General features: G+C 43.7%; 1 protein-coding gene and 1 pseudogene across 2 annotated transcripts in view; both read right to left on the bottom strand.

Moving 5' to 3' along the window:
• Positions 1 to 19,971, bottom strand: part of minar1 (membrane integral NOTCH2 associated receptor 1) — a gene marked incomplete at both ends in the record, with an annotated part of 25,867 nt that extends 5,896 nt beyond the window's left edge. Inside the window, 3 exons of the mRNA XM_084154349.1 lie at positions 1,478 to 1,750; positions 16,458 to 17,945; positions 19,111 to 19,971. Coding sequence (XP_084010475.1) covers positions 1,478 to 1,750; positions 16,458 to 17,945; positions 19,111 to 19,971 — 2,622 coding nt within the window. The remainder of the gene's footprint in view (positions 1 to 1,477; positions 1,751 to 16,457; positions 17,946 to 19,110) is intronic.
• LOC311111328 (toll-like receptor 13) lies at positions 6,651 to 9,353 on the bottom strand (annotated as a pseudogene). Its single transcript has 2 exons — positions 9,348 to 9,353; positions 6,651 to 7,725 (listed from the first exon to the last, which is right to left on the bottom strand). The product of its transcript is annotated as a toll-like receptor 13 (transcript).
• Positions 19,972 to 25,065: the final 5,094 nt, after the last annotated feature.

Genomic DNA, 25,065 nt, shown 5'->3' on the forward strand with positions numbered 1-25,065 from the left:
CCAATGGTACCAGGTAGAAAACACTGTAGTCCTCTTTATATAGGTTTCTTGTGATATTATTTAGACTATAGTGCAAACTATCCAAGATGGTTAGTTACCTTAATACAGCTGCTCTGGCCCTAGAATACGTCATCTAGATCAAATAAATAACAAGAAATTACCATTATAATGGAGTCCACCCATCTGTAGTGAGTTGTGACACTCTTGAAAGATTAACAAGGTCACCGGTGATATCAATGTGGCTCCGCATCTTCACATGTCACTACACAGTAGGATCGAATCAGTCCCCTGACTCACACACATAAATACACACACGCACACACACACACACACACACGTACAGTACACACACACACGTAGAGTACACACACGCAGCACATGAACAACCACACACGAGCACGCACACATACACACACCTCTCAGATCAATAAAAATCGACGAGGGAGGTGAGAAAGAGTTTTGTCAGCGGTTCTCTAGTTATCCGCTTCCCCTGGGTGCTTTCTTCAGGTCAAAGAGGCCCTTTGAATCAACATCCAGGATCAGCATTCCAGGATCTACCAAAGCTAACATTTTCTATAGAAACCAATTCAATCCAAAACATCATTAAGGTAGGGGACAACAGAAATAGGTAGTGGGGTTCACCCTGCCTAAGTAATGGAAACAGCAATGGAAGGATGATCCTACAACTGTAGTGGGGTCCACCCTGTCTACTGTCTACTGTAAGGTCCACCCTGTCTACCGTAATATCCACCCTATCTACTGTCTACTGTAAGGTCCACCCTGTCTACCGTAATATCCACCCTGTCTACCGTAATATACACCCTGCCTACTGTAATATCCACCCTGTCCACTGTAATATCCACCCTGTCTACTGTAATATCCACCCTATCTACTGTAATATCCACCCTGTCTACTGTAATATCCACCCTGTCTACTGTAATATCCACCCTATCTACTGTAATATCCACCCTGTCTACTGTAATATCCACCCTATCTACTGTAATATCCATCCTGTCTACTGTAACATCCACCCTGTCTACTGTAATATCCACCCTGTCTACTGTAATATCCACCCTGCCTACTGTAATATCCACCCTGTCCACTGTAATATACACCCTGCCTACTGTAATATACACCCTGCCTACTGTAATATCCACCCTGTCCACTGTAATATCCACCCTGTCTACTGTAATATCCACCCTATCTACTGTAATATCCACCCTGTCTACTGTAATATCCACCCTATCTACTGTAATATCCATCCTGTCTACTGTAACATCCACCCTGTCTACTGTAATATCCACCCTGTCTACTGTAATATCCACCCTGTCTACTGTAATATCCACCCTGTCTACTGTAATATCCACCCTATCTACTGTAATATCCACCCTGTCTACTGTAATATCCACCCTATCTACTGTAATATCCACCCTGTCTACTGTAATAGTCCCCCCCCCCCCCTCCTATCAGTCCTTACCTGCAGGTCCAGGGCAGTCAGCTGCTTGCCCTTCTCACCACCCGCATTGCGCTTGTACTCCTCGATGGTCCAGGAGGGCTGACCTCGTTTGCCGTCACCCGACAGGCCTGTGAGCCTGAGGTCCGTGTACAGGGGGCTGCCCTTCATGTGGGACTTGATGGAGGGAGGGAAGGGGTGTGGTGAGAAGACCTGCTCCACCAGGTAGGAGTCCTTGGGGGGCTTAGAGGAGCGGTGGGGCTGGGGGGCGATCTCGTACTGGCGCTCACGCTCTGACTGTAGTGGGGAGGGAGGGAGGGAGGGGGGGTGGGGGGGGGGGGGGCAGAGGTTAAAGTTGAAAGGTGGGGTAAATGGCCAGTGAAAGAGAGCGAGAGAGCGAGAGAAACCTGAAGCAGCTCTGAGGGAGAAATACTGTATATGTTATCATATAAAAACTGTCACATTGTTGAGGTAAGACAAAAACAACCCAGTATTTCTGTATTCAACCAATGTTTTCATTGAGTGACTTTGTGACCCAATAAAGATACTATGCCAATGTATCAATGTATACAATACACACTCTCCTGCAGCTTGGGAAGTGTGCTGTTTTGCCTTACCCCCGGAAATGAGTTTGGTTGAATACTCCAGTTCCCAGAGACATAAGAGAAATGCTACTGTAGTCAGCTGAGAGATAGTCAGCCTAGAAGCCCTGAACATAACACTGTGCTACAGACAGCTAGAAGCCCTGAACATAACACTGTGCTACAGACAGCTAGAAGCCCTGAACATAACACTGTGCTACAGACAGCTAGAAGCCCTGAACATAACACTGTGCTACAGACTCAGGTATCCACTCTCTTTTCAACTCAATAAAAAAGTAATCCGTAAACACAGTGCCGTATTATGAAGTACAATATTTGTTTTTAATATCTGCGAGTCAGCATCTGATTTCTGCCCTGGGGGAAGCAAAGGAAATGCTACTGTACAGATTTGGAGAGTTGGCCATTTTTCCAAAAGGAACAAAAACAAATTGCTCTCTGTACTTGCCATTTGAAGTGCATATTGGACTATCGTGGGATAAGCGTAGAAATCAGTCTTTACTAACACAATGAAAGTCATCATTTGGAAATTGACTTAGTAGTGTAAGCCATTAAGTTCATTCGAGTCTACAGTCAATATGAACCCTTCAAACGGCCAAACCAGTCAATCAAAACAAGTACAGCATGTTTCTATTGGACAGATAAAAATCCATAAATGTTATTGATTAATGGAGGACCTTCTCTCTTCATTCTAACACACACATCCATGACAAAAAAAAACAGTATTTCCCCAAAACATCTCCTTTAAGTCTTACATTTTTTATGTCTACAATTCCCTCACATGAATGATTCTCCCCTCCACTGACCAAGATAAACAACGTGAAGAACACATTACTCTACAGTGCAATATATTGATTACATCTCTGGGCCAGTACAAAAACACCTAATTAGCACAAATACTAAATTCTTCATGAGTGTTTTTAGGCTCTTTCCACCTCTCAGTGTACACGTCAACGCAGGGACGGACTGGGACCAGAAATCTGCCCGGGCATTTCTAACACACCGGACCATTTTTTTTCCTTGAGTCCTGACACCGACCTTTGAAGTCGCTTTGAAGAGTCGCTTTGAAGTCGCTTTGAGTCGCTTTGAAGAGACAATCTGCATTCAATGTTAATTGGAAGTTGATGAATACCGAGTTGAATACCGAGTTGTAGGAGGAGAACAGCAGAGTGCATGTCTGGATTCACGAATGCTCATTCGCAGGCAGATCGATGTGTGTGTGTGGTTTGTTTTGCCAAGTAAATCTGCTCTCAGCTCCAGATCACCCAGGGTCTTTGTCAATCAGGCTTATCTATCTGTGTGGTAGTCCTAGTTAGAGGATGTTCTCTCAGTTGAGGTTAGTAGCTAGCTGTATCATCTAGGCAGTTGGAGATGATGGGCATGTTTATGGAATCATTCCAGAGAGTGGAGAATGTTGTGAACACACTGTAGGCTGTGCCTGCCTACCTACCTACCTACCTACCTACCTACCTACCTACCTACCTACCTACCTACCTACCTACCTACCTACCTACCTACCTACCTGCCTGCCTGCCTGCCTGCCTGCCTGCCTGCCAGCCAGCCTACCTACCTGCCTACCTGCCTGCCAGCCTGCATACCTGCCTGCCTACCTACATACATACTTGCTGACCTACCTACCTGCCAGCCAGCCAGCCTGCCTGCCTGCCTACCTACCTACCTACCTACCTACCTACCTACCTACCTACCTACCTACCTACCTACCTACCTACCTACCTACCTACCTACCTACCTACCTACCTGCCTACCTACCTGCATACCTACCTGCCTACCTACCTGCATACCTACCTACCTGCTTGCCTTTCTGCCTACTTATCTACCTACCTACCTGCCTGCCTGCCTGTCTGCCTGCCTGCCTGCCTGCCTGCATACCTGCCTGCCTACCTACCTACCTACCTACCTACCTACCTACCTACCTACCTACCTACCTACCTACCTACCTTCCCTATCTACCTGCCTGCCTGCCTGCCTGCCAGCCTACCTACCTACCTACCTACCTACCTACCTACCTACCTACCTACCTACCTACCTACCTACCTACCTACCTACCTGCCTACCTGCCTGCCAGCCTGCATACCTGCCTGCCTACCTGCCTGCCTGCCTGCCTGCCTGCCTACCTACCTACCTACCTAATGAGAGTGACAAGCGAGATGAAAGCTTCAACACCGTCATCACACTTCTCCCAATATTGTTTTGGCACTCTTACCTGACATCCTTATTAAGTCAGGAGTTATACGAGTCTTGCAGAGGCTCTGGTGACAGGGAGGGGAGAGGAGGGAGGTGGGAGGGGAGAGGAGGGAGGTGGGAGGGGAGAGGAGGGAGGGGAGAGGGGAGAGGAGGGAGGTGGGAGGGGAGAGGAGGGAGGTGGGAGGGGAGAGGAGGGAGGTGGGAGGGGAGAGGAGGGAGGGGAGAGGGGAGAGGAGGGAGGTGGGAGGGGAGAGGAGGAAGGGAGGTGGGAGGGGAGAGGAGGGAGGGGAGAGGAGGGAGGTGGGAGGGGAGAGGAGGGAGGGAGGTGCAGGAGATTTCTGAGCTGAATGGGAGGGGAGAGGAGAGGGAGGATCAGGGGACCGCTTGGTTGAAAGAGACGGTGAGGCAGTGGAGAGGGAGGGAGGAGAGAGGAGACCGAGGAGGAGAGGAAGGTGAGATTGAGAGAGAAGAACAGAGGGAGGAAAAAGAGAGGGGGGGGGGGGGGGGGGTTGTGGAGCAGAGAGAAGAGAGGATGAAGAAGAAAAGAAAGGAGAGGGAAAATAGACAGGAGAGGAGAGGAGAGGAGAGGAGAGGAGAGGAGAGGAGAGGAGAGGAGAGGAGAGGAGAGGAGAGGAGAGGAGAGGAGAGGAGAGGAGAGGAGAGGAGAGGAGAGGAGAGGAGAGGAGAGGGAGTCAAAAGGTACAGAGAAGAGAGAATAGAGGGTGAAAAGAGGAGAGGGGAGGGAGGGAAGATGAAGTAGAGAGGGCCAGGATGAGAGGAGAAAGGATAGAGAGAGTACATATGGAGGGGAGAGGATGGAGGAGAGAAGAGAACAGAGGGGAGTTAGAGTAGAGCGGAATGGGAGAGTGAGGGAGGGAGAGGAGGTATAGGAACAGGGGACTGCTGATAAGACAGAGGGGGCATGTCTGGGCTTCACAGGCCACTGATCAGATGGACTAACCTTTACTATGGGTCTGCATCTGACCTCTCTCTGTTCACAGGGACACAGCAGTACTGCAAAAAACAAAGCCTCTTCTAACATTAAATATGAATATACCAACGTATCCTCTGGAATGTTAGATACAGTATCTAAACAATATGAATGTGTAATGATATGTAATACTGTGAATTAAGAATACTATTACTTTGAAAACATTAATGGGCCTGTAAGCAACTGATCATTTTTGCAAAATGAAGGTTTCAACTGCATCTTGAACTTTTTAAATTTTTGGGGGAAGTGGAACTATTTTCATATAATCAGGTAAATTAAGATTTGGGAAGTGGAACTATCATGTAAAATAAATGTATTCACATTGCTGTGGATAAATGTATGACTGTATGACTTTGTAAACAATAACAGATCTGAAAGGAACTGCTCATTTAGACTATATTACAATCAATACCCAGGTCTAGAATTACACACAAATTGTGAGCAGGACAATAACATGATGCTGATTTGTTGCCTATCACCCGTGGGCAGCCCTGCAATGGTCTACCCCCAATACTATAAGTCTGGTAAATATATAATAACTCAATATACCTAAAGTCATTTAACATAGTTTTATTACTGTATGGAGGCTACTGGAGTAGATTCCACAGCAGTAACTGCAGTGTGGAGAATTCAAGAGAAAGTCAAAGTTGTGGGCTTGGCTTGGTTGTATGGCAGCAGTGTACAGGTACACTAGATTCCCCAAGTGAGTCTGAGCTGATTCAGAGTGTCAGAAAGAACTGGCTACCCTCCATCTGGGCAATATGCCAACAGAGGAAGAAGAGATGAAAAGACAGAGAGTGAAATATTAATATTTTTGGGTGATGATTTATCTGTGGCATTTGGAAATGGATACGATTGACAGTGATTCATGTTAATAATGTAATAAGGAGCTGAAGGAGTAAAAGTTCATAGCTGGTCAAAAACAAAGTTTGTCTAAAGAGCAAGATGACAAATGTATTTGACATTTTCATTTTCAAAGCGTTTTTCATCATAAAGAATCAAAAAGTGGTTTTCGCTTACACTTAACAATTTCAAGAATCTTCACTCTTACACCTAAAACTTAACATTTAAAAGTTCCAGAAAGCTAGAGAACTAAGAGAACGTAACAAGTAAGTAAGTCAAACATTTCATCATAAATTCATTATCAAATATCACACATCATATATTTTATAATACATTTCATTTTACTTTTCATCATAGTTTATTGTAGATTTGCATAAACTAAATTTCTGATTTCAAACATTGCCATTTGTCAATTATATTCAATAGGGTAAATCTAGAACAAAGCCTGACTGGTATCTTTTTATAATTGTTTTTTAAAACTATTTTTCTTTGTCTTGCTGCCATGTTTGGATGAAATAACTCATTTTCATTTAGAAACGTTACATTTAGTGTGTCACTATCATTTTCTATCCACCCTGGACAGGATGGGGTTCTCCTCAGCAAGGCAGTCCCTGGTCTCCAGAGCCACCCGGAGTTTCTACCAGAAGACTCCGGTGTGCACCCAAGCTCTGGGCCAGCTCAGGTAGGTGCGTCTCTTCACCAGCTTTCTCATCTGGTGGTAGGGGGAGAGCTACTGGTCTGGGACCTCCTCCAGAAACACCAGGATCAGAACGTCCTTCTGCTCATCAAACAGACGGAAGCTGGCCACTTGGATCTCCCGGGAGCACCACTCTCCAGGTAGCGGCTGCTGATCACGCAGACGGTCTTGCGGCTCCCGTAGACGGCGTCCGTGATGTTGTCAATGATGGGTTTGTCTGGCTGGAAGTCAGGGGATGCAGACACAGCTTCCAGCCTTGGTTTCCCTCCGGCTCTGGCAGAAGTTCCCTCAGGACCCAGGGCTCGTCGTGGCCGTTGTAGGAGACGAAGGCATCCTACTGATGAATCACACGGACGTTCCTTCGCTTTGTGTCATAGAGATAAGCCTGGGAGAGATAGTAGGCGTAGACCACCTGTCATCTCAGGAGATGGTAGATAAAGGACCCCAGCAAGGTTAGGAGGACCAGAGAAGGGGTGGAGATGAAGTAGAAAAATCCTATATCTACTGAACAGTAGTGGGTGTCAAGGTCCAACAGTTTGGTACCACCTAGATTGACCGGATAGTTGCAGGTAAAGTCAAAGGCATCAATAACCTGCGTTTGGTTTTCTGTTGTCGCCCACTGGATAAACCAAGCATTGCTACAGTCACAGGTGAAAGTCTTGTCTTGCAGGTCAAAGTAAGCTAAAGCAGGCAAAGAATGAATAATTGTCTCACTGACCACTGTAAAGTAATTCTTTCTCACCTGCAAGTAACTGAGTTGAGTGAGGTTGGCTCCTATGATGAAATCTAAAGACTGAAGTTGGACTTTAGACAGGTATAGTTTGTTGAGTCGTGGGATTGGGTGAAACAACTCCGTGCTCAGGGCTGTGAACTCATTCAGGCTGATGTCAAGGGACCACAACTGTGGTGTGTGGATGAATGTGTCTGGGTGAAAGGACTTAAAATGTTAAGACTCCTTGCGTTGAATGCCAATAAATTCCCCCCCCCCCCCCCCCCCCCCCCACATTCTGAAATTGCATTGTTGTCCCCCATTGGAATGTGATACAAATGAAGCAAGGGTGTGCTTTAGGACCATGCGGACGCCTCCGAGCAGTCGGGTAGGCTGTTTGGAGTGTTTATCTGACTGGATAAAAAAATACAAAATATATCATAATATTATGTCGTCAACCCCCACTTCTAAAACCAAGGTTGCGCCCCTGGGTATATTCAACATTCCAAAAGGAATGAGTGGAGATGACCAGGATCTTGAGAGATGGCAGAAGAGAAAAAGGGTGGGGATTCAAGTTCACCATATTTATTTAAGTTTTCCATATTTATTTAAGTTCACCATATTTATTTAAGTTCTCCATATTTATTTAAGTTCACCGTATTTATTTAAGTTCACCATATTTATTTAAGTTCACCATATTTATTTAAGTTCACCATATTTAATATTATATAAGCTCACCATATTTATTTAAGTTCACCATATTTATTTAAGTTCACCATATTTATTTCAGTTCACCATATTTAATATTTATATAAGTTCATCATATTTATTTAAGTTCACCATATTTATTTAAGTTCACCATATGTAATATTTATATAAGTTCACCATATTTATTTAAGTTCACCATATTTAATATTTATATAAGTTCATCATATTTATTTAAGTTCACCATATTTATTTAAGTTCACCATATGTAATATTTATATAAGTTCACCATATTTATTTAAGTTCACCATATTTATTTAAGTTCACCATATTTAATATTTATATAAGTTCACCATATTTATTTAAGTTCACCATAATGTAGATATTTAATATGATTCCAACTCAAATCGAGTTTTTCTAAGGCTGTCAGTCCTCTGAACATAGTGGCCCTAATGTTAACTTCCTTCAAAGACGTGGACACAGCTCAAATTGAGACTTTTCATTTTACTCAGAAAATACCTGTCTGGTGCATCCCATGTCATGCTTCCATTTTGACCGGAGTCAGAGAGGTTTACATAGTGGAGTTCAGGAAGAACATCAGCTGTAATCCTGAAGATTCTCATTGGATTCTGGGATAAATCCAGCACTCTCAGTCCTATGGACTTATTTGATATGTCCTGTGGCTGGAAAGAGGTAAATCCGTTGCTCCCAATGTACAACTCCTGCAGGTGTGTGAACGGCAAAATCGTCTGAAGCTTCTTTAGAAGATAAAGTTGGTTGCCAGTTAAGTTTAGTACATTTAAGCTGGAGAGATTTTGAAAGGTAGAGGATGAAATGATTTTGATGTGGTTGTGGTCTAGTCGAAGCACGGAGAGGTTGCCTAGGCCCTGAAACAGGTGGTCTGAGAGGGTGTTGAGTCTGTTATTGGCTAGATTCAGCTCCTGAAGAGCGACCAGGTCTGAAAAAGCCCCATCGTCCACATGAGAGATCCGGTTGCTCAACGTATTTAAAGATTTGAGGGCTGAGAGATCTTTGAAATCACATTTTCTGTTAATCACAATGTTGTTGATGGAAAGGTCTAAAAATCTTACTTTTCATGGAATGTCTTCTGCTATGGCTTGGAGGTTCTTCTTTCCACAGATTACTTTCATGTTGGTATCATTGAGAGATTCACGGACTGTGCACTTTTTCAATGAATAGCCCCTTATTGGATTTACAAGGATCCAGCAACATAGAAGAGAGCGCAGACAAATACTCAGTTGTGAATATGTAGTCCCATTGCGTATTTCCGGCATTTCCAGGGCGGCAGGTAGCTTAGTGGGTAAGAGCGTTGTGCCAGTAACCGAAAGGTTGCTGGTTCTAATCCCAGAGCCGACTAGGTGAAAAATATGTCGATGTGCCCTTAAGCAAGGCACTTAACCCTAATTGCTCCTGTAAGTCGCTCTGGATAAGAGCGTCTGCTAAATGACTAAAATGTAAAATGTAAATGTAATATTCATCAAGAGGCTCTTGATGCCAGGTCCCCCTCGCAAAATGGTGTTTCTAATCTCAATTGTCCTTTCGTATTTAAATAAAGGTTCAATAAAGTGTTAGTTAATTTTTGGAGGAAGAGGTGGCAAATGTCATTTATTTGACTCCAATTAACACAAAGTTTGGTCCAATTTCTTCTCAAGCTTATTATGTTCCACCAATGGACTGTCCTCTGAGTATATACTTCTTAGACAATCATCAGAAGACAACAGAGTCACAGGTTGTGTGACTCTCCCTCCAGCATATATTACCATGAAATTCAGAAGCATTCCATCACCTCAAGACGACTCAGTTTTACTTCCAGTCTCCAAAGACCCCCTCCCCCCGCTGTTTCACTTCCCTCCATTGATCCCTGTGTATTTGTATCGAAGTTTTTACAGTTGGTTGGACTAGCTTGGAGTGCATGTGTAGCTCCTAAATACATTTCAAATGTGTTATGTAGAAGACTTGCCTGGTTACCCAAACTCTTTGCTGCAGTCAAACGCTACGCCACGCCCACGTAATGAGTCGGGATCTGAGTACTTCCTGACGATTTCTAGAATGGAAATCCATTCAGCCCGATTGGTCGCAGAAACCGATGGGTTGGGCCAGAGCCAGAACACGCGTGGCTAAAGCGGCATTTTGAAAATTCGTAATTTGCTTTGATACTCTGATTGGTTAGAGATGATCCAATCGCTGATGACTTTGTTTTGTACAAAACCCCCTCATTTTGACGTCACCACAAATGCCTTCAGTGATGGCAGTCTCAGACTGAAGTATGTAGTGAATGATAGAGCAGCGGAAGAATTCAGTTTGAGTGTCAGGCAAGTATAAAACCCTTCACAGTCACTCTCTACGGCCCTGGGACACAGGCTCACAAACTCTGACCTAACTCTGAACTTCTAACCTTCCACCCAAGCACTCCATTCTGCCACCTCTGGTCTCTTTGCCCTCCCACCCGTATGGGAGGGCGGCTCCCGCTCAGCCCAGTCCAAGCTCTTCTCTGTCCTGGCACCCCAATGGTGGAACCAGCCTCCCCCTGAAGCTAGGACAGCAGAGTCCCTGCTCATCTTCCGAAAACATCTGAAACCCTACCTCTTCAAAGAGTATCTTAAATAATCCCTGAACCTGCATGACATGAGCCGTCCTCGCGCTCTCTCCCAACTTGGATAGAAAGTTGTGCGTAAAACCAGTCTATTAATGCCAAATAAGTCAGTCCACCCTCAAAACACTAGCTTACTAGGGATTGTTTCATTATGCAGAACTGCTGTATTTGAAGCACCACTCCCGTCTGCCCAGTTTCCCTGATGTTGCTACGGCAATCAAGCTGTTTTTACCATCCCTGTAACTGTCGCTTCTGTGGAGAGATCTATTTCTAAACTAAAACTCATAAAGAACTATCTAAGAAGCATTAAGCTCTCGGTCTGACATGCACTTTTGAACACCTGAGTAAGCTCCACTCATTTCATTGGAGCCGTCGTAGCCTTGACCATGGCATTTGTTCACCGATATCCCCCTGTACTTTCAGTCAGTCCAAGAAACAAACACTTAACTTCCTAGTACATATGTAAATAAAAATTTTTTATGAATGACTTTTTGAAGGGTTATTGTCAAAATGATTTATATCATTTTTTTATTATTAAACATCGATGACAGGCGCATGGGCCCCCAGAGCTGTGTCCGGTAAACCAGTGATGCTAGCTTAGCTACCTAGCATGCTAGCTTAGCTACCTAGCATGCTAGCCCATTGCTAATATATAGCTACTGTCTAAGCTATTGTATATTTGATCTTCACTGTGTGCTATATTTAGCTTGCTAGCATGTTGATGCTTTCCCCTAGCTCTGTATGTACAGTATATAGGCCATTGTCATCTACTGTATATACACACTACTGCTACATTACAGTTAATATAGCACATTGCTATCACCTTATTACCGCTGTGTAATATGTTATTTATGTCCTTCTTTCATAGAAACCACTTGTACTAGTCCCCTCTTGCTACGTTGGTTTGTGTGCAATAAAGTGTGTTCTGTACATCTGTCTCCTACTGGTCATTACCAAGCCTTCTAATAGAGACGCCGGGACGATTGGATCTATATTTAACCAGCATCTCTTTCGGAGACCACCACCAGTTGGTGGCGCTCTTTTTCATATTAGAAACAGGTTATCAAATCACTTCATGTTTATGTTATTGCAAACACAATGTGTTAATCTTGTGTGAAACTTCCAGTAGGGTTTAATTAAGATTAATTCAGATTCTTTGAGGATGAAAAAGAGCTGATATTGACAGTCACCTAGGTATTATTGGAATGTAATGACAGCATATTGTAGCCAAATGACTTTTGATCTATTCCATAAGGGTTCACGAGTCATCAGACAGATGAGTACCGACAGCCATTTTGCTTCCTGAAGTAAGACAATGGGGTACGTGTTAAGTCCCAACACATGGTAACTGACTGAGGAATTTGCTCTTTCAGACTCTACTTTGGGAAGTGAAATATTTCATCACATGTCCCTGGGTTTGGAATGTGGTCAGACAGAGGAACTAACTAACAAGGTTAGGAGGGATTTGATCAGGGAGCTAATTGTTTTGGGGGGGTTAAGTGCCTTGCTCAAGGGCACAACGGCAGGCAATGGTATCTAGGTTTAGATACCAGCAACCCTCCGGTTGCCAGCTCACTTCCTGACAGACTTTTCCCATCGGATATGGGATACAAACTGGCAACCCTCCGGCTGCTGGATCGCCTCTAGGGATTGTTTCACTAGGCTACCTGCCTACGCAATTAAGAAAATGCTATGAGAGAGAGAGAGACAGAGACAGATAGAGAGAGACAGATAGAGAGAGAGAGAGAGAGAGAGAGAGAGAGAGAGAGAGAGAGAGGAGAAAAGAGAAAAGAGAAAGATGAGGAGAGAGAGAGCAAGAGAGAGAGAGAGAGAGACATATGCCACTCATCTAGATGGAGAGGGCATGCATGCTAGGCAGTTATCCACTCAGTGATCAAAAATATGCTTACACAGCACAGGGCTTGTAGAATGACAGCTCGAGGTCGAGACCCATTTCAATTAACATCCACTCCATTTGGCTTCGCAGGGAAAGGTCACTGAGAATGACTAGTCAGTGTTACACCTGCAAACTGAGACCGACATTTCAACATGCTGTTTAAAAGCCCATTAACCCCAGGGACAGGAAAGGAGGGGGTAGAAGAGGGTGCCCATAGGCACAGATCTAGGTTCCGCGTAACCCTCACCTAAACTTAACCTTAACCATGAAGGGGGGAATGTAAATCTGACTTTAAATCAGAGTCTATGGACAAGTGAATTCCTTCTCCCATGGGAAGGGGGTGGGAGGGTTTTGAAGAAATACTCAGGAAAGGAATCTATTGTAATTCACGTGCCCGAGAATTAGTCCCCATTAGATAAAAAACAACAATAATCACAGAACATTCATTTAAAAACGGATAATCGTTCACAAACAGACCCTATTACCTCTGTCTGTATAACAGCAGTAGACCTACATTATGGCACTCTGATCCCTGTAAATCTCACAACAGACTCCTTTACATACTTCCTTGTTAGCATGTTACCTCCTGCTCTATATTTGGATGCCAGCAGTTTTTCTGCTAAGCCTGATATGGCTCTGGTCCCTTCCCCTTGACGAGTGATGAATGGTGAGAGTGCTAACCTGAGAGTTCATAAACGCCCCCAAGGAGAAAGATTCAGCCCCCAATCCCTTGCCTCTTGTGTTCCTAATATGACAGTATTAATCTCTCCTCTCATTGGAGAGATTGGTAGAACGCGTCTCATTTCCTTCTGTGAGACGGAAGGGGGATATGGGTTTGGAATAATTTAGCTCCACTGACGTCTGTGACCCAACTATAGCATCAAATCCTGCCGTCAAGCCAATTGCCTGTCTCCTTCGTGTGTGTGTGTGTGTGTGTGTGTGTGTGTGTGTGTGTGTGTGTGTGTGTGTGTGTGTGTGTGTGCATGCATGCATGCATGCATGCGTGCGTGTGTGCGTGCGTGTGAGATTTGAGGAAGGGAAGCAAGGGAAATGATATCCTTTTCATAGCAACTGTTTAATTAACACTGTTGAATCTCTAGACATTTGTGACAGTACTTCTATGACATCCCGTCTCTGTCTACATGTAAATAGGAGATAATTACTTATATACTTTATATACCGTAAAACTTAATTAATAGCCACGGGCGTTTATTTGCTTCAATCACTGGCGCTTATTAGAGACAGGCTTCTATTTGAGCCAGGCTTCTATTTGAGCCAGGCTTCTATTTCCTCAATGCACACAGCTTTTGCTCAATAAAATGTTGAAAAGACAATGATGGCAATGATGTTGCTCTCCTTTATCTTCTTGAGCATAATCTTTACAGTACTCACTGAAGTTTACTCATAAACAATTCACTTAAACCTGGCATTTATTAGAAACAGGTGTTTATTTTCTGAAATATATAGTAGATTGCATTTGAATTACTGTTACAGTGCTATTTGGGTTGTTAATTATATTATTATTATTATTAATTGGATTTGTTCCGACATTTCTTGATTTCTTGTTGTTTTTATTTTTTTATTATCATTTGTGTACTTGTTTGACATTTTACTCCATTGTTAGGAGCTACAAACATAAGCATTTCGCTGCACCCGCTATAACATCTGCTAAACTGTGTTCGCGACCAATAAACTTTGATTTGATTTGAAATGTGTGCTGATGCCAGGCTATTAAAAGGGACAGGCGGCTATTTGAGACTTAATTGAAGTTTTACAGTTGATGTTTGTATGGCTTGGTTGTCATAGTCCTCGGGTTTTCAGGAATGCAATGTCCTCAAAATGCCATGTGATTATACAGTGTGAGACATGTACAGCCAATGTTTCCATGTGTTTGATGCCATTCTATTTGCGCCACTCCAGCCATTATTATGAGCCATCCTCCCCTCAGCAGCCTCCACTCATTTACTGTCAGTCGCTCTGGATAAGTGCATCTGCTAAATGACTAAAATGTAGAGTCAGAATAATCATTTGAATACAGTGCCTTCAGAAAGTATTCACACCCCTTGACTTTTTCCAGATTTTGTTGTGACAGCCTGAATATAAAATTGATTACATTTAGATTTTGTGTCACTGATCTACACATAATACCCCATAATGTCAAAGTGGAATTTAGTTTTCATCTTTTTTTTCAAATTCATTAGAAATAAAAAGCTGAAATGTCTTGAGTCAAAAAGTATTCAAATCACATAATAAGTTGCAGGGACTCATGACTACCCCATCTCTGTACCCCACACATACAATTATCTGTAAGGTCCAACCACAAAGACCAGGGAAGTTTTACAATGCCTCACAAACAAGGGCACTGATTGGTAGATTGGTAAAAATTTAAAAAGCAGACACTGAATATCCTTTGCGCATGGTAAAGCTGTTAATTTGGCTTTGGATGGTGTATCAATACACCCAGTCACTACGAAGTTACAGACGTCCTTACAAACCGAGTAGCCCGAGAGAAAGAAAACCAGTCAGGGATTTCACCATAAGGCTAATGGTGATTTTAAAACAGTTACAGAGTTTAATAGCTGTGATAGGAGATAACTGAGGATGGATCAACAACATTGTAGTTACCCAAAATACTAACCTAAATGAAAGAGTGAAAAGAAGGAAGCCTGTACAGAACAATGCACTAAAGTAATACTGTAAAAAATGTGGCAAAGGAATTAACTTTTTGTCCTGAATACAAGTGTTATATTTGGGGTAAATCCAACATAACACATCACTGGGTACCACTTTCCATATTTTCAAGGATGGTGGTGGCTGCATCATGTTATGGGTATGCTTGTCGTCAGCAAGGACTGGGGAGTCTTTCAGGATAAAAATTAATGGAATGTAGCCAAGCACAGGCAAAATCCTAGAGATAAACCTGATTCAGTCTGCTTTCCAACAGACACAGAGACAAATTCACCTTTCAGCAGGACAATAACCCTAAAACACAAGGCCAAATCTACAAGACGACATTGAATGTTCCTGAGTGTCCTACTTACAGTTTTGACTTAAATATGCTTGAAAATCTATGGCAAGACTTGAAAATGGCTGTCTAGCAATGATCAACAACCAACTTCACAGCGCTTGAATAATTTTATAAAGAATAATGGGCAAATATTGCACAATCCAGGTGTGCAAAGCTCTTAGAGACTTAGCCAAAAAGACTCGCTGACTTACTGTAATCGCTGCCAAAGGTTTTTCTAACATGTATTGACTAGGGGGTTGAATATCTATCTAATCAAGATATATTAGTGTTTTATTTTTCATTCGTTTTTTTAATGTAAAAAAATTGTAGATTGTAGACAAAAAACTACAATTAAAATCAATTTTAACCCCATTTTGTAACACAACAAAATGTGAAAAAAGTAAAGGGGTATGAATAATGTCTGTGTCTGTTCTTGAACAACGTACAGTGTGGTCCAGCACTTACAAAGGCCTTATATAAATGTATTCCATTGTTCTTACCTCGTTGACATTACTCTTGTCATGTTTCTGTGATAAAAAATTAAATAATAATAATAATAATACATAGGATTTTAATAGCGCTTTTCTCCCAAAGACGCTTTCTTGTGATAGAAAATATGCTCTCATAGTACATCAAAACAGCTAAAAAAAAAATACAAAGAGAGTATCTAATGTTGGTGGTGGACAAGGTAAGTGTAATGTGAAAAGTGTTCTATAAATGTAAACCGTTGTTCTTACCTCTTTGGCTTTCCTGTGTCTGTCCTTGGTGTCCCTTTCTCTGTCTCTGTCCCTGTCCTTGTCTTTGCCCTCGTCCCCATGGTGTGAGGAATACGACACCGTCCTCCAGTCCCGTGGTGAGTTGGTGATGCTCGCCACCTTTGACTCCGTGGCACTGTTCTCCTCATTGAGCGAGCGTGACGACCTCCGCAAGAACATACTTTTCTTAACTGCCTTGATCCTCAGACTCTCGCTGTCTGAGCAGCCCCACTCTGCTGACCCGTTGTCCCCTTTGATGTTGTGGCCTGTCGTGTGGCACTGAAAGACATGGGGCGAGAGGTTGGGGTCGGGGAGGGGGTTCGGGTGGAGGTGATCTGGGGTGGAGGCGGTGGCTGAAGCGTTTTCACCCGGTCTCCCGTTGGTTTCAGGTTCCTGGATCTTCTCATCGAGTTTGGTGAGCTTGGAGAGCACTTGCGAGATCTCCCCTCGGACTCCGGACAGAGACTCCAGTTTCTTCTCGATCTCACCTATCCTCATCACAAGCTTGCACACGCTTGATTTGAGCTCATCATCCGTGTTCTCCAGGGAGTGAAAGAGGCAGTCCAGCTTGGACTTGGCCAGTTTGATCGTGTTGCCTTCGGGCGAGCTGTCGCCGTCAGACTTCATGGTCACCTGAGAAAGAGATCCGATGCTGTTGTAGCACGACGATTGGATGACGCCCAGCGAGTCGCACACGCTCATGTCGTCAAGGAAGCGGAAGATGTCACTGATGTCGTCGCTGATGATCTCAGAGTCCTCTTCCGAGTGTTTGAAAGAGTGCCTCTCTCTCTCGACGTATTTCGCGTGAGCGGCTGCGTAGTCTTTTAACTTCCTCTGTTCGGCCTGCTCTGTTTGGGTCCCCACGCTGGACGAGTTGTCTATGTTACCTCCCTGAAAAGACGTACTGTTGATGCCTTTCTCTTTAAATCTTTTCCCAATCTCTCTTTTGTCGACACTGATCCCGGGACCGCACGCCATTGAAGACATATCCTTTGTTTTCAACCCATTGGTTTTCTTTGCGAACCCTGAAGGGGAGGCTGTCACTTTCTCTTTGGCGCACTGGAAGTGCTGCTCATTCTCTTTATTGACAACATTGTGGCGATGGTTGTCTTTCAGAGGTTTCCCGTTCAGAAACGACCTCTCGAAATCCGGTGGCCCTTCTTCTGCGTTCAGACTCAGGCTTTTCACAGGCCAAGATGGCTGCTTCCCCGGCTTAGACGTACTCCTCCGTGTGTTCACGCACTCCGTCACTGTTGTTGGGCCGAAATACGTAGACGCCTGAAGGTCGTCCAGACTCTCGTGCTTCGCTCGCCGTTTCTCCTGAATGGGCGAGTTCATAGAAGGCTCAAAGTAGGGGTTACTGTAGGGAAGCTCAAAGCTGTGGTTGAAGAACGTAGCAGGTTTGTGGAGCTCCCTCCGGTGGTAGCCTCCAGTTGCCCTGATGTTTGGCTTGCACTCTGACGTGATGACCTATAACGACAATGGCGTAACACTTCATTAAGCTGCTCTTAAACCTGTGTAGTGACACTGTAATAGTATTATAACATTGTATTGTTTAGCTCTAAGTCACGCTGCTAAGAGCGTCTTTTAAATGACTAAAACCAAAATGTAATAGTTTCATAGAAATTTGGTAATTGTTTTGAGTCATTACACAAGTGAAAAAATGAAAAATTGTTACAGAGTAATTCGCTTTTACAACAATAACATGTTAATACACTGTTGTGTTAACATCAGTCAAAACACCCTGCATTATCAAATCAAACAAAGAAAGAGTCAAACTAAGCATAAAGGTGCTGGATGTAACATTAGGCTCAGACCAAGCTTTTCTAGAAAGAAATACGTTTTATAGATTGGTTACTCTCACAGAGAGCTATGTCCGTTGAGACATTTCCATTCTATGTGACATAGGCTATATAGATGTAGGATCTTCATTTGATCACTCTTTTGTTGCTGAGAATTTTCCTGTGCCACAGGAAATGCAGATGACCTTCATGATCGACATATATTCATTGAAAACCCGCACTAACGGTTCTATTAACAGTATTCCACTTTTCATGTAGCCGCATTTTGACCAGCTAATAGCCTAACCACCGATCAAGCAACATTATGGACTAAACGTTAAAATCCTGTTGTTGCAGGATTATTTTGCTGCAACAATACAGGTCAAATTAAGATCCTACATCTGTAGATCTATGGACCAGCTTCAGGAAGTGGGGGGTACTGTTTTATCACTTTTATTTTCTCCTTTGGGTTTTGTGTGCTTTTCTTTGACATTTAGATGGTTAGATTAGCAAACAATGGCACAAATACTTACAGCTAGCACCATTTAGTAGGAAAGTAGCCACCACATATAGCAGTGAAAATTAGACGACAGAAAACAGTGATAACAGATGGTTAAAAGAGGAGTAGGCTGCAATGGAAATCAGTCTGACTTTATCTTCAATGTTTGTTTTTTCATGTATTGTTGTTTCAGTGTAGTAATGGGACAACATTAAAACTCAAACTTATTTGGGGTACTTCCTAACAAATATGTCATTAGAATTATTATTGCATAATGAATGGTATGTAAAAAAAAAAAAAAAATGCTTAGTAAAAATAAATAAATAATATAAAATTAGAGACCAGAGACACAGACCTGAGGGGAGAACGCTAGCAGGTTGTGAAAATCCTCCTTGAAGATGTTTCTCTTCTGGACACAGGAGTGGACAGAGAAGGGCTCAGTGTGGTTGATGTGTTGCAGGGACTCCTGGTCCGTGGTGGACTCACTGTCAATGTCCATAGGAAAGTAGGTGCTCTGCATCTCGCAGGGCGGCGAGGGAGGACTGCAGCTCGAGTACTGGGGCAGGTGCTGCAGCTTATCTAGCGATGCTGCTCGACATTTTAGATCCTTGTTGACGCCCAATAGGAAGTTAGGGTCTGAGGTCGGGATGAACTGCGGGCTGCAGTTGGTGCAGTTGGATTTCGAGCTGGCAGAGTGGGGATGGGGGTGTGGACGGGGGTGGGAGGAGTTGTTTTGAGACATGGGGCGATGGTGGGGGTGGTGACCCGCCCTGGAGGGTTGATCCATGAGGTCATAACCGCCGCCCCTCTCATAGTCCTGGTACTTATAAACATCTGTGTCGGACCTACACGACTCAAACGACTGGTTCTTATGGAACTTGGGCCTGGGTGGTGCCATCGGTAGCTTATCTTTGGCGATCCCCCCGTTCATTTGGATTAGGTTAAACATAGTGACGATATCCGCTGCCACCATGAGTTTCTTAGACTGCTGGTCCTCGACGGTACATCTCATCTTGTCTTTGAAGAGAGTGGCAGGGAAGGCTGGGTCCAGGCAGGCTGTGTAGAACAGAAGGCTCCGTAGCTTGGACAAGTGGACCAGGTCAAAGCGGGCACACAGGGATTTACACAGGTCCTGGTAGGACACACTGCTGTGTTTAGTGTCTAGTTCCTCCAGGATCCGGACTAGGAACAGGGAGTACTCTGGTAGGGGATCCATGGCTGGTGGTGTGGGATGGAGCTAGATGTTGATATCCTTGTTAGTCTCCTATTCTTTAAGTATACTGTACAGGGGATGCCATTGAGATGGAATGTCTCAAATACAAGGGAGACCTGTACCCCTTATGAGAGAGATAGGAGGATGACCCTGAGAGAGAGAGAGAGAGAGAGAGAGAGAGAGAGAGAGAGAGAGAGAGAGAGAGAGAGAGAGAGAGAGAGAGAGAGAGAGAGAGAGAGAGAGAGAGAGAGAGAGAGAGAGACTGAATGATTGATTGATTATTGGACAATCACATACCACAATCAAAACTTAGCCAGACATTGCATAATGTAGTGTACATAATCATGAATATAAGGTGTTACATCCCATGTTATTATCCCAAAGCAGTGATCACTTCTATTTGTGTTATTGTGAATAAAATATAAATTAAATGAGGTAATAGTTTGGAGAGGGCTTCACTGTTTAGATAGGGATCAGTAAAGATTGGTTTTCATATGAAAATAATTCCAAAATATATATTATCATGCAGCTGCTATTAAATTGATAACATTTTCAGGAATATAGAGTAGGCTACGTTTTTGTCATTGTATACCCACTAGATTCAGTTCAAGAACTCTGAACAGTGTCATTCCTCAAAAATAAATGGATATCCACACGGTCATAATTCAATCACATTTGCATACCCTCACATTCAACACTGAGTACTTCGAAACAGAAAGAGAGAGAGAGCGAGAGAGAATAAAATCAATAATATAGCTCTTCACTGGCGCGAGCGCGCTCATACAGTACATAACCAACAAAGGGACAAATAAACTCACCTAACGCACGATTCCATTTGCTCTCCTCCGAGTGAGCATTCAAAAGCTATAGATTCCTCAAAGTCACCAAAACAAGGCGGCAGCAATGCGAAGTTGACGCACAACATTCATTCGTAAATTGAACCATAAACCATAATATACATTCCAGTCGGACACCGGGGTAAATAACCACCCAAAAGATCCGATTCGATCCCCATTCACTCCCGTTCGGATAAATCCTTCCTTTATCATCTTTTGTATTTTATTCCAATAGTGCAGGTTATGTCTTCACTCCGGGACCGGGTCTGCTGGAGCTGTTGGAATCGAGCTGTCCGCGCTCACGCGCGCGCGGTGCTGAAAAACCACCCAGTCGGCTTTGTTTCCACCTAGAATGACGTAATTACACCTTAGCACCAACTGCAAGGCAAGCACAGCGATGGAGACTATATATTTATATTGATTATTGTCCTGTACATTATTCAGCACATTGCGTGTTATAGGCTAGGCTACTGTACAACATAGTCAATTCCTATGGGGTTAGCGTTATGTGTATATATTAAAACGTACAATAGGTTTCTTTATTCACTTGTCATTGAGGAAGTGTATTTTTTCCCTCGGTTCAATGCGAGGGGAAACATTTTTATGTATATAAATCATACAACACAAAGTAGGATATATAGGGTTAACTGTGCATTGGTGTGATTTTATATTTGCGCACCTGCCACAGTGGGGTGTATTCATGGATGCCAAGGTAAGCCAGGATTTCCCAAATATTTCACCAATAAAAATGATAAAATAATTTATCTTTCGTCTCTCTGTGTTTTCATAATTTTGGGTAAATTCGCAAGTGGCTGAATCTCACAGGATAAATCATCAGAGGGAAACAGCGCCCCTCTGTCTCAGTATATGTAGCCCATGTATCTGATGCTCTGGACCAAAAGAGAATAACATGTTGCCGCCTTAGCATTTGATTGATTGATGCCAGCAAACATTTGGCCTCCCTTGATCATTTAAAAAATAAAATAGCTCAACTGTGGGTTGTCCTGGTTCAGAAAAAGGCCCCCCAAGGGAGGCCAGTTTGGATTTGGCTTCAGACCAATCAAATCACTTCCTAAAGGGCCTCCCGAGTGACGCAGCAGTCTAAGGCGCTGCATCGCAGTGCTTGAGGCATCACTACAGACCCGGGTTCAATCCCGGGCTGTGTCACAGCCAGTCCTGACCGGGAGACCCCCATGAGGCGGCGCACAATTGGCCCAGTGTCGTCCGGGTTAGGGGAGGGTTTGGCCGGCCGGGATGTCGTCCCATCGAGCTCTAGTGACTCCTTGTGTCGGGCTGGGTGCCTGCAAGCTGACTTCGGTTGTACGGTGTTTCCTCTGACACATTGGTGCAGCTGGCTTCCGGGTTAAGCAAGCAGTGCGGCTTGGCAGTGTCGTGTTTCAGAGGACGCATGGCTCTCAACCTTTGCCTCTTCCGAGTCTGTACGGGAGTTGCAGTGATGGGACAAGACTATAACTACTAATTGGATAAAAACACTTCTTAAGCAAAACTTCTTTTCAGAAAAACGTTTCTGGTCTGCTTGTGTCCTGCAGTAGCTAGCTTGCTAAATCAGCCTTTTCCTAAACCATGGATGGAGATGGGGATTTAGACCTGTGGGTTTGACTTCATTCTCTGAACAGGCCAATGATTATGACGCCGATTCTGATCTAACCATAAATTAATATGTTGTGTCACTGGCCTGAAACGAATGAAGTTCAATATGTAGCCTAGATGTAGCCTAGTAGGCTCACGTTAACTAGCTAGCTAGCTAACTTAGCTGGTTCATTGTTGCTCATGCTAGGAAGTCAGGCTAGCAAGCATTTTAGCTAGGTAGCCGATGACAACAAAAACTAAAAGTGTACTGTATGACAGAGCAAAGACCATTTCGCCAACATGAAAGAGAGTCTAGTCTACAAGTAGGGTGAGTCAACATGTTTTGTTTTACTTGCGCGAGCGCACAAACATGCACACACACACAAATCAGTACCATCGACAGCCACATTATATTTAGCAACATTGATTGGACTAAATTGTTTTGGGTATCTTTAAGTTTGTTTTCAGTGTATTAAACTAAGCATATATAGCCTTGTTGATTTGATGATGTTTAAATGTTTAAGTTGAAATGGTGCTGGAATAGCAGAGGCAGTGCTCCTGTTGTCTTTGTGCTGACTTGCGGTAACTTCCTGGTTCTAAAGCAGAAGTTGTTTATTTAGTAAACTGTCTTAAACATTAACTTGCTTGACCATGCTGCAGGTGATATAACTGTTTGTTACGTGCAATATTTGTTTTGTGGACTTCACCAGACAGATTTTGTTCCCCTTTTCTTTTTTTTTTAACAAACATATGTGTAGTTGAATTTATTCCGCCACTGTGTGACTGTTGTCTTTTTGTTGTCACGGCCTTATTGTATTTCATGGCGACGTATGAACGAAAGGGTTATAGAGCAAACATCACAACATAGGTTGTAATGTGGCTTTTTTACTGGCTTGGCTTCCTCAGTGATTTTACCCAAGCACCGATACTGACCTGTCATAAGGTGGAGAAGGAAGAGTGAATCCAATGCTAGAAAACAACTCTCCTTCATTAGTCTGATGTCAAGCTCTGTTCCAATCCAGTTATGCATTGCTGACATTCTATGGCCAATGGCAACATCCGTAACCCTAACCCAATGGCAACCCCCTCTCTGCTTTTCTTATTTCCTCCAATACAAAATAGTGATACAGCTCGTCGGTCGAGACCCCAAATGCACAAACTCACATAGTCTTGTCCGTGCTATAGTTATTAACAGTCGAATTTGCTTAAAGCCAATCATGCATTCAAGGTGAACTGTACTGTATGTGTCATCATGGACATTGCACAATACAGACATTCTAATAATTTGCTTCAAGAAATCAAATACAAAACCTATTCAGGTCTCTACCATTATTATCCCCAAATGCAAAGTGTATCAATGTCAATTCTGCTCTCATATAACTGCATCAAAGAAAACATTAGTAAGCTTACAATAGTGGGACTTCTGTTAGGTGAGGGACTGCAGTTAGGTGAGGGACTGCAGTTAGGTGAGGGACTGCAGTTAGGTGAGGGACTGCAGTTAGGTGAGGGACTGCAGTTAGGTGAGGGACTGATGTAAGGTGAGGGACTGCAGTTAGGTGAGGGACTGATGTAAGGTGAGGGACTTATGTAAGGTGAGGGACTGCAGTTAGGTGAGGGACTGATGTAAGGTGAGGGACTGCAGTTAGGTGAGGGACTGCAGTTAGGTGAGGGACTGATGTTATGTGAGGGACTGATGTTAGGTGAGGGACTGATGTTAGGTGAGGGACTTATGTAAGGTGAGGGACTGATGTAAGGTGAGGGACTGATGTTAGGTGAGGGACTGATGTAAGGTGAGGGACTGATGCACGGTGAGGGACTGATGTAAGGTGAGGGACTGAAGTTATGTGAGGGACTGATGTTAGGTGAGGGACTGATGTTAGGTGAGGGACTGATGTTAGGTGAGGGACTGAAGTTAGGTGAGGGACTTATGTAAGGTGAGGGACTTATGTAAGGTGAGGGACTGATGTTAGGTGAGGGACTGATGTTAGGTGAGGGACTGATGTTAGGTGAGGGACTTATGTAAGGTGAGGGACTTATGTAAGGTGAGGGACTGATGTAAGGTGAGGGACGTATGTAAGGTGAGGGACTGCAGTTAGGTGAGGGACTGATGTAAGGTGAGGGACTTATGTAAGGTGAGGGACTGCAGTTAGGTGAGGGACTGCAGTTAGGTGAGGGACTGGACTGATGTAAGGTGAGGGACTTAAGTTATGTGAGGGACTGATGTTAGGTGAGGGACTGATGTTAGGTGAGGGACTGCAGTTAGGTGAGGAACTTCAGTTAGGTGAGGGACTGCAGTTAGGTGAGGGACTGCAGTTAGGTGAGGGACTGCTGTAAGGTGAGGGACTGCAGTTATGTGAGGGACTTCAGTTAGGTGAGGGACTGATGTAAGGTGAGGGACTGCAGTTAGGTGAGGGACTGATGTAAGGTGAGGGACTTATGTAAGGTGAGGGACTGCAGTTAGGTGATGGACTGATGTAAGGTGAGGGACTGCAGTTAGGTGAGGGACTGCAGTTAGGTGAGGGACTGCAGTTAGGTGAGGGACTGATGTTATGTGAGGGACTGATGTTAGGTGAGGGACTGATGTTAGGTGAGGGACTTATGTAAGGTGAGGGACTGATGTAAGGTGAGGGACTGATGTTAGGTGAGGGACTGATGTAAGGTGAGGGACTGA

This window comes from Coregonus lavaretus (assembly GCF_964263955.1).
Source record: "Coregonus lavaretus genome assembly, chromosome: 37".
NCBI lineage: Eukaryota > Metazoa > Chordata > Actinopteri > Salmoniformes > Salmonidae > Coregonus > Coregonus lavaretus.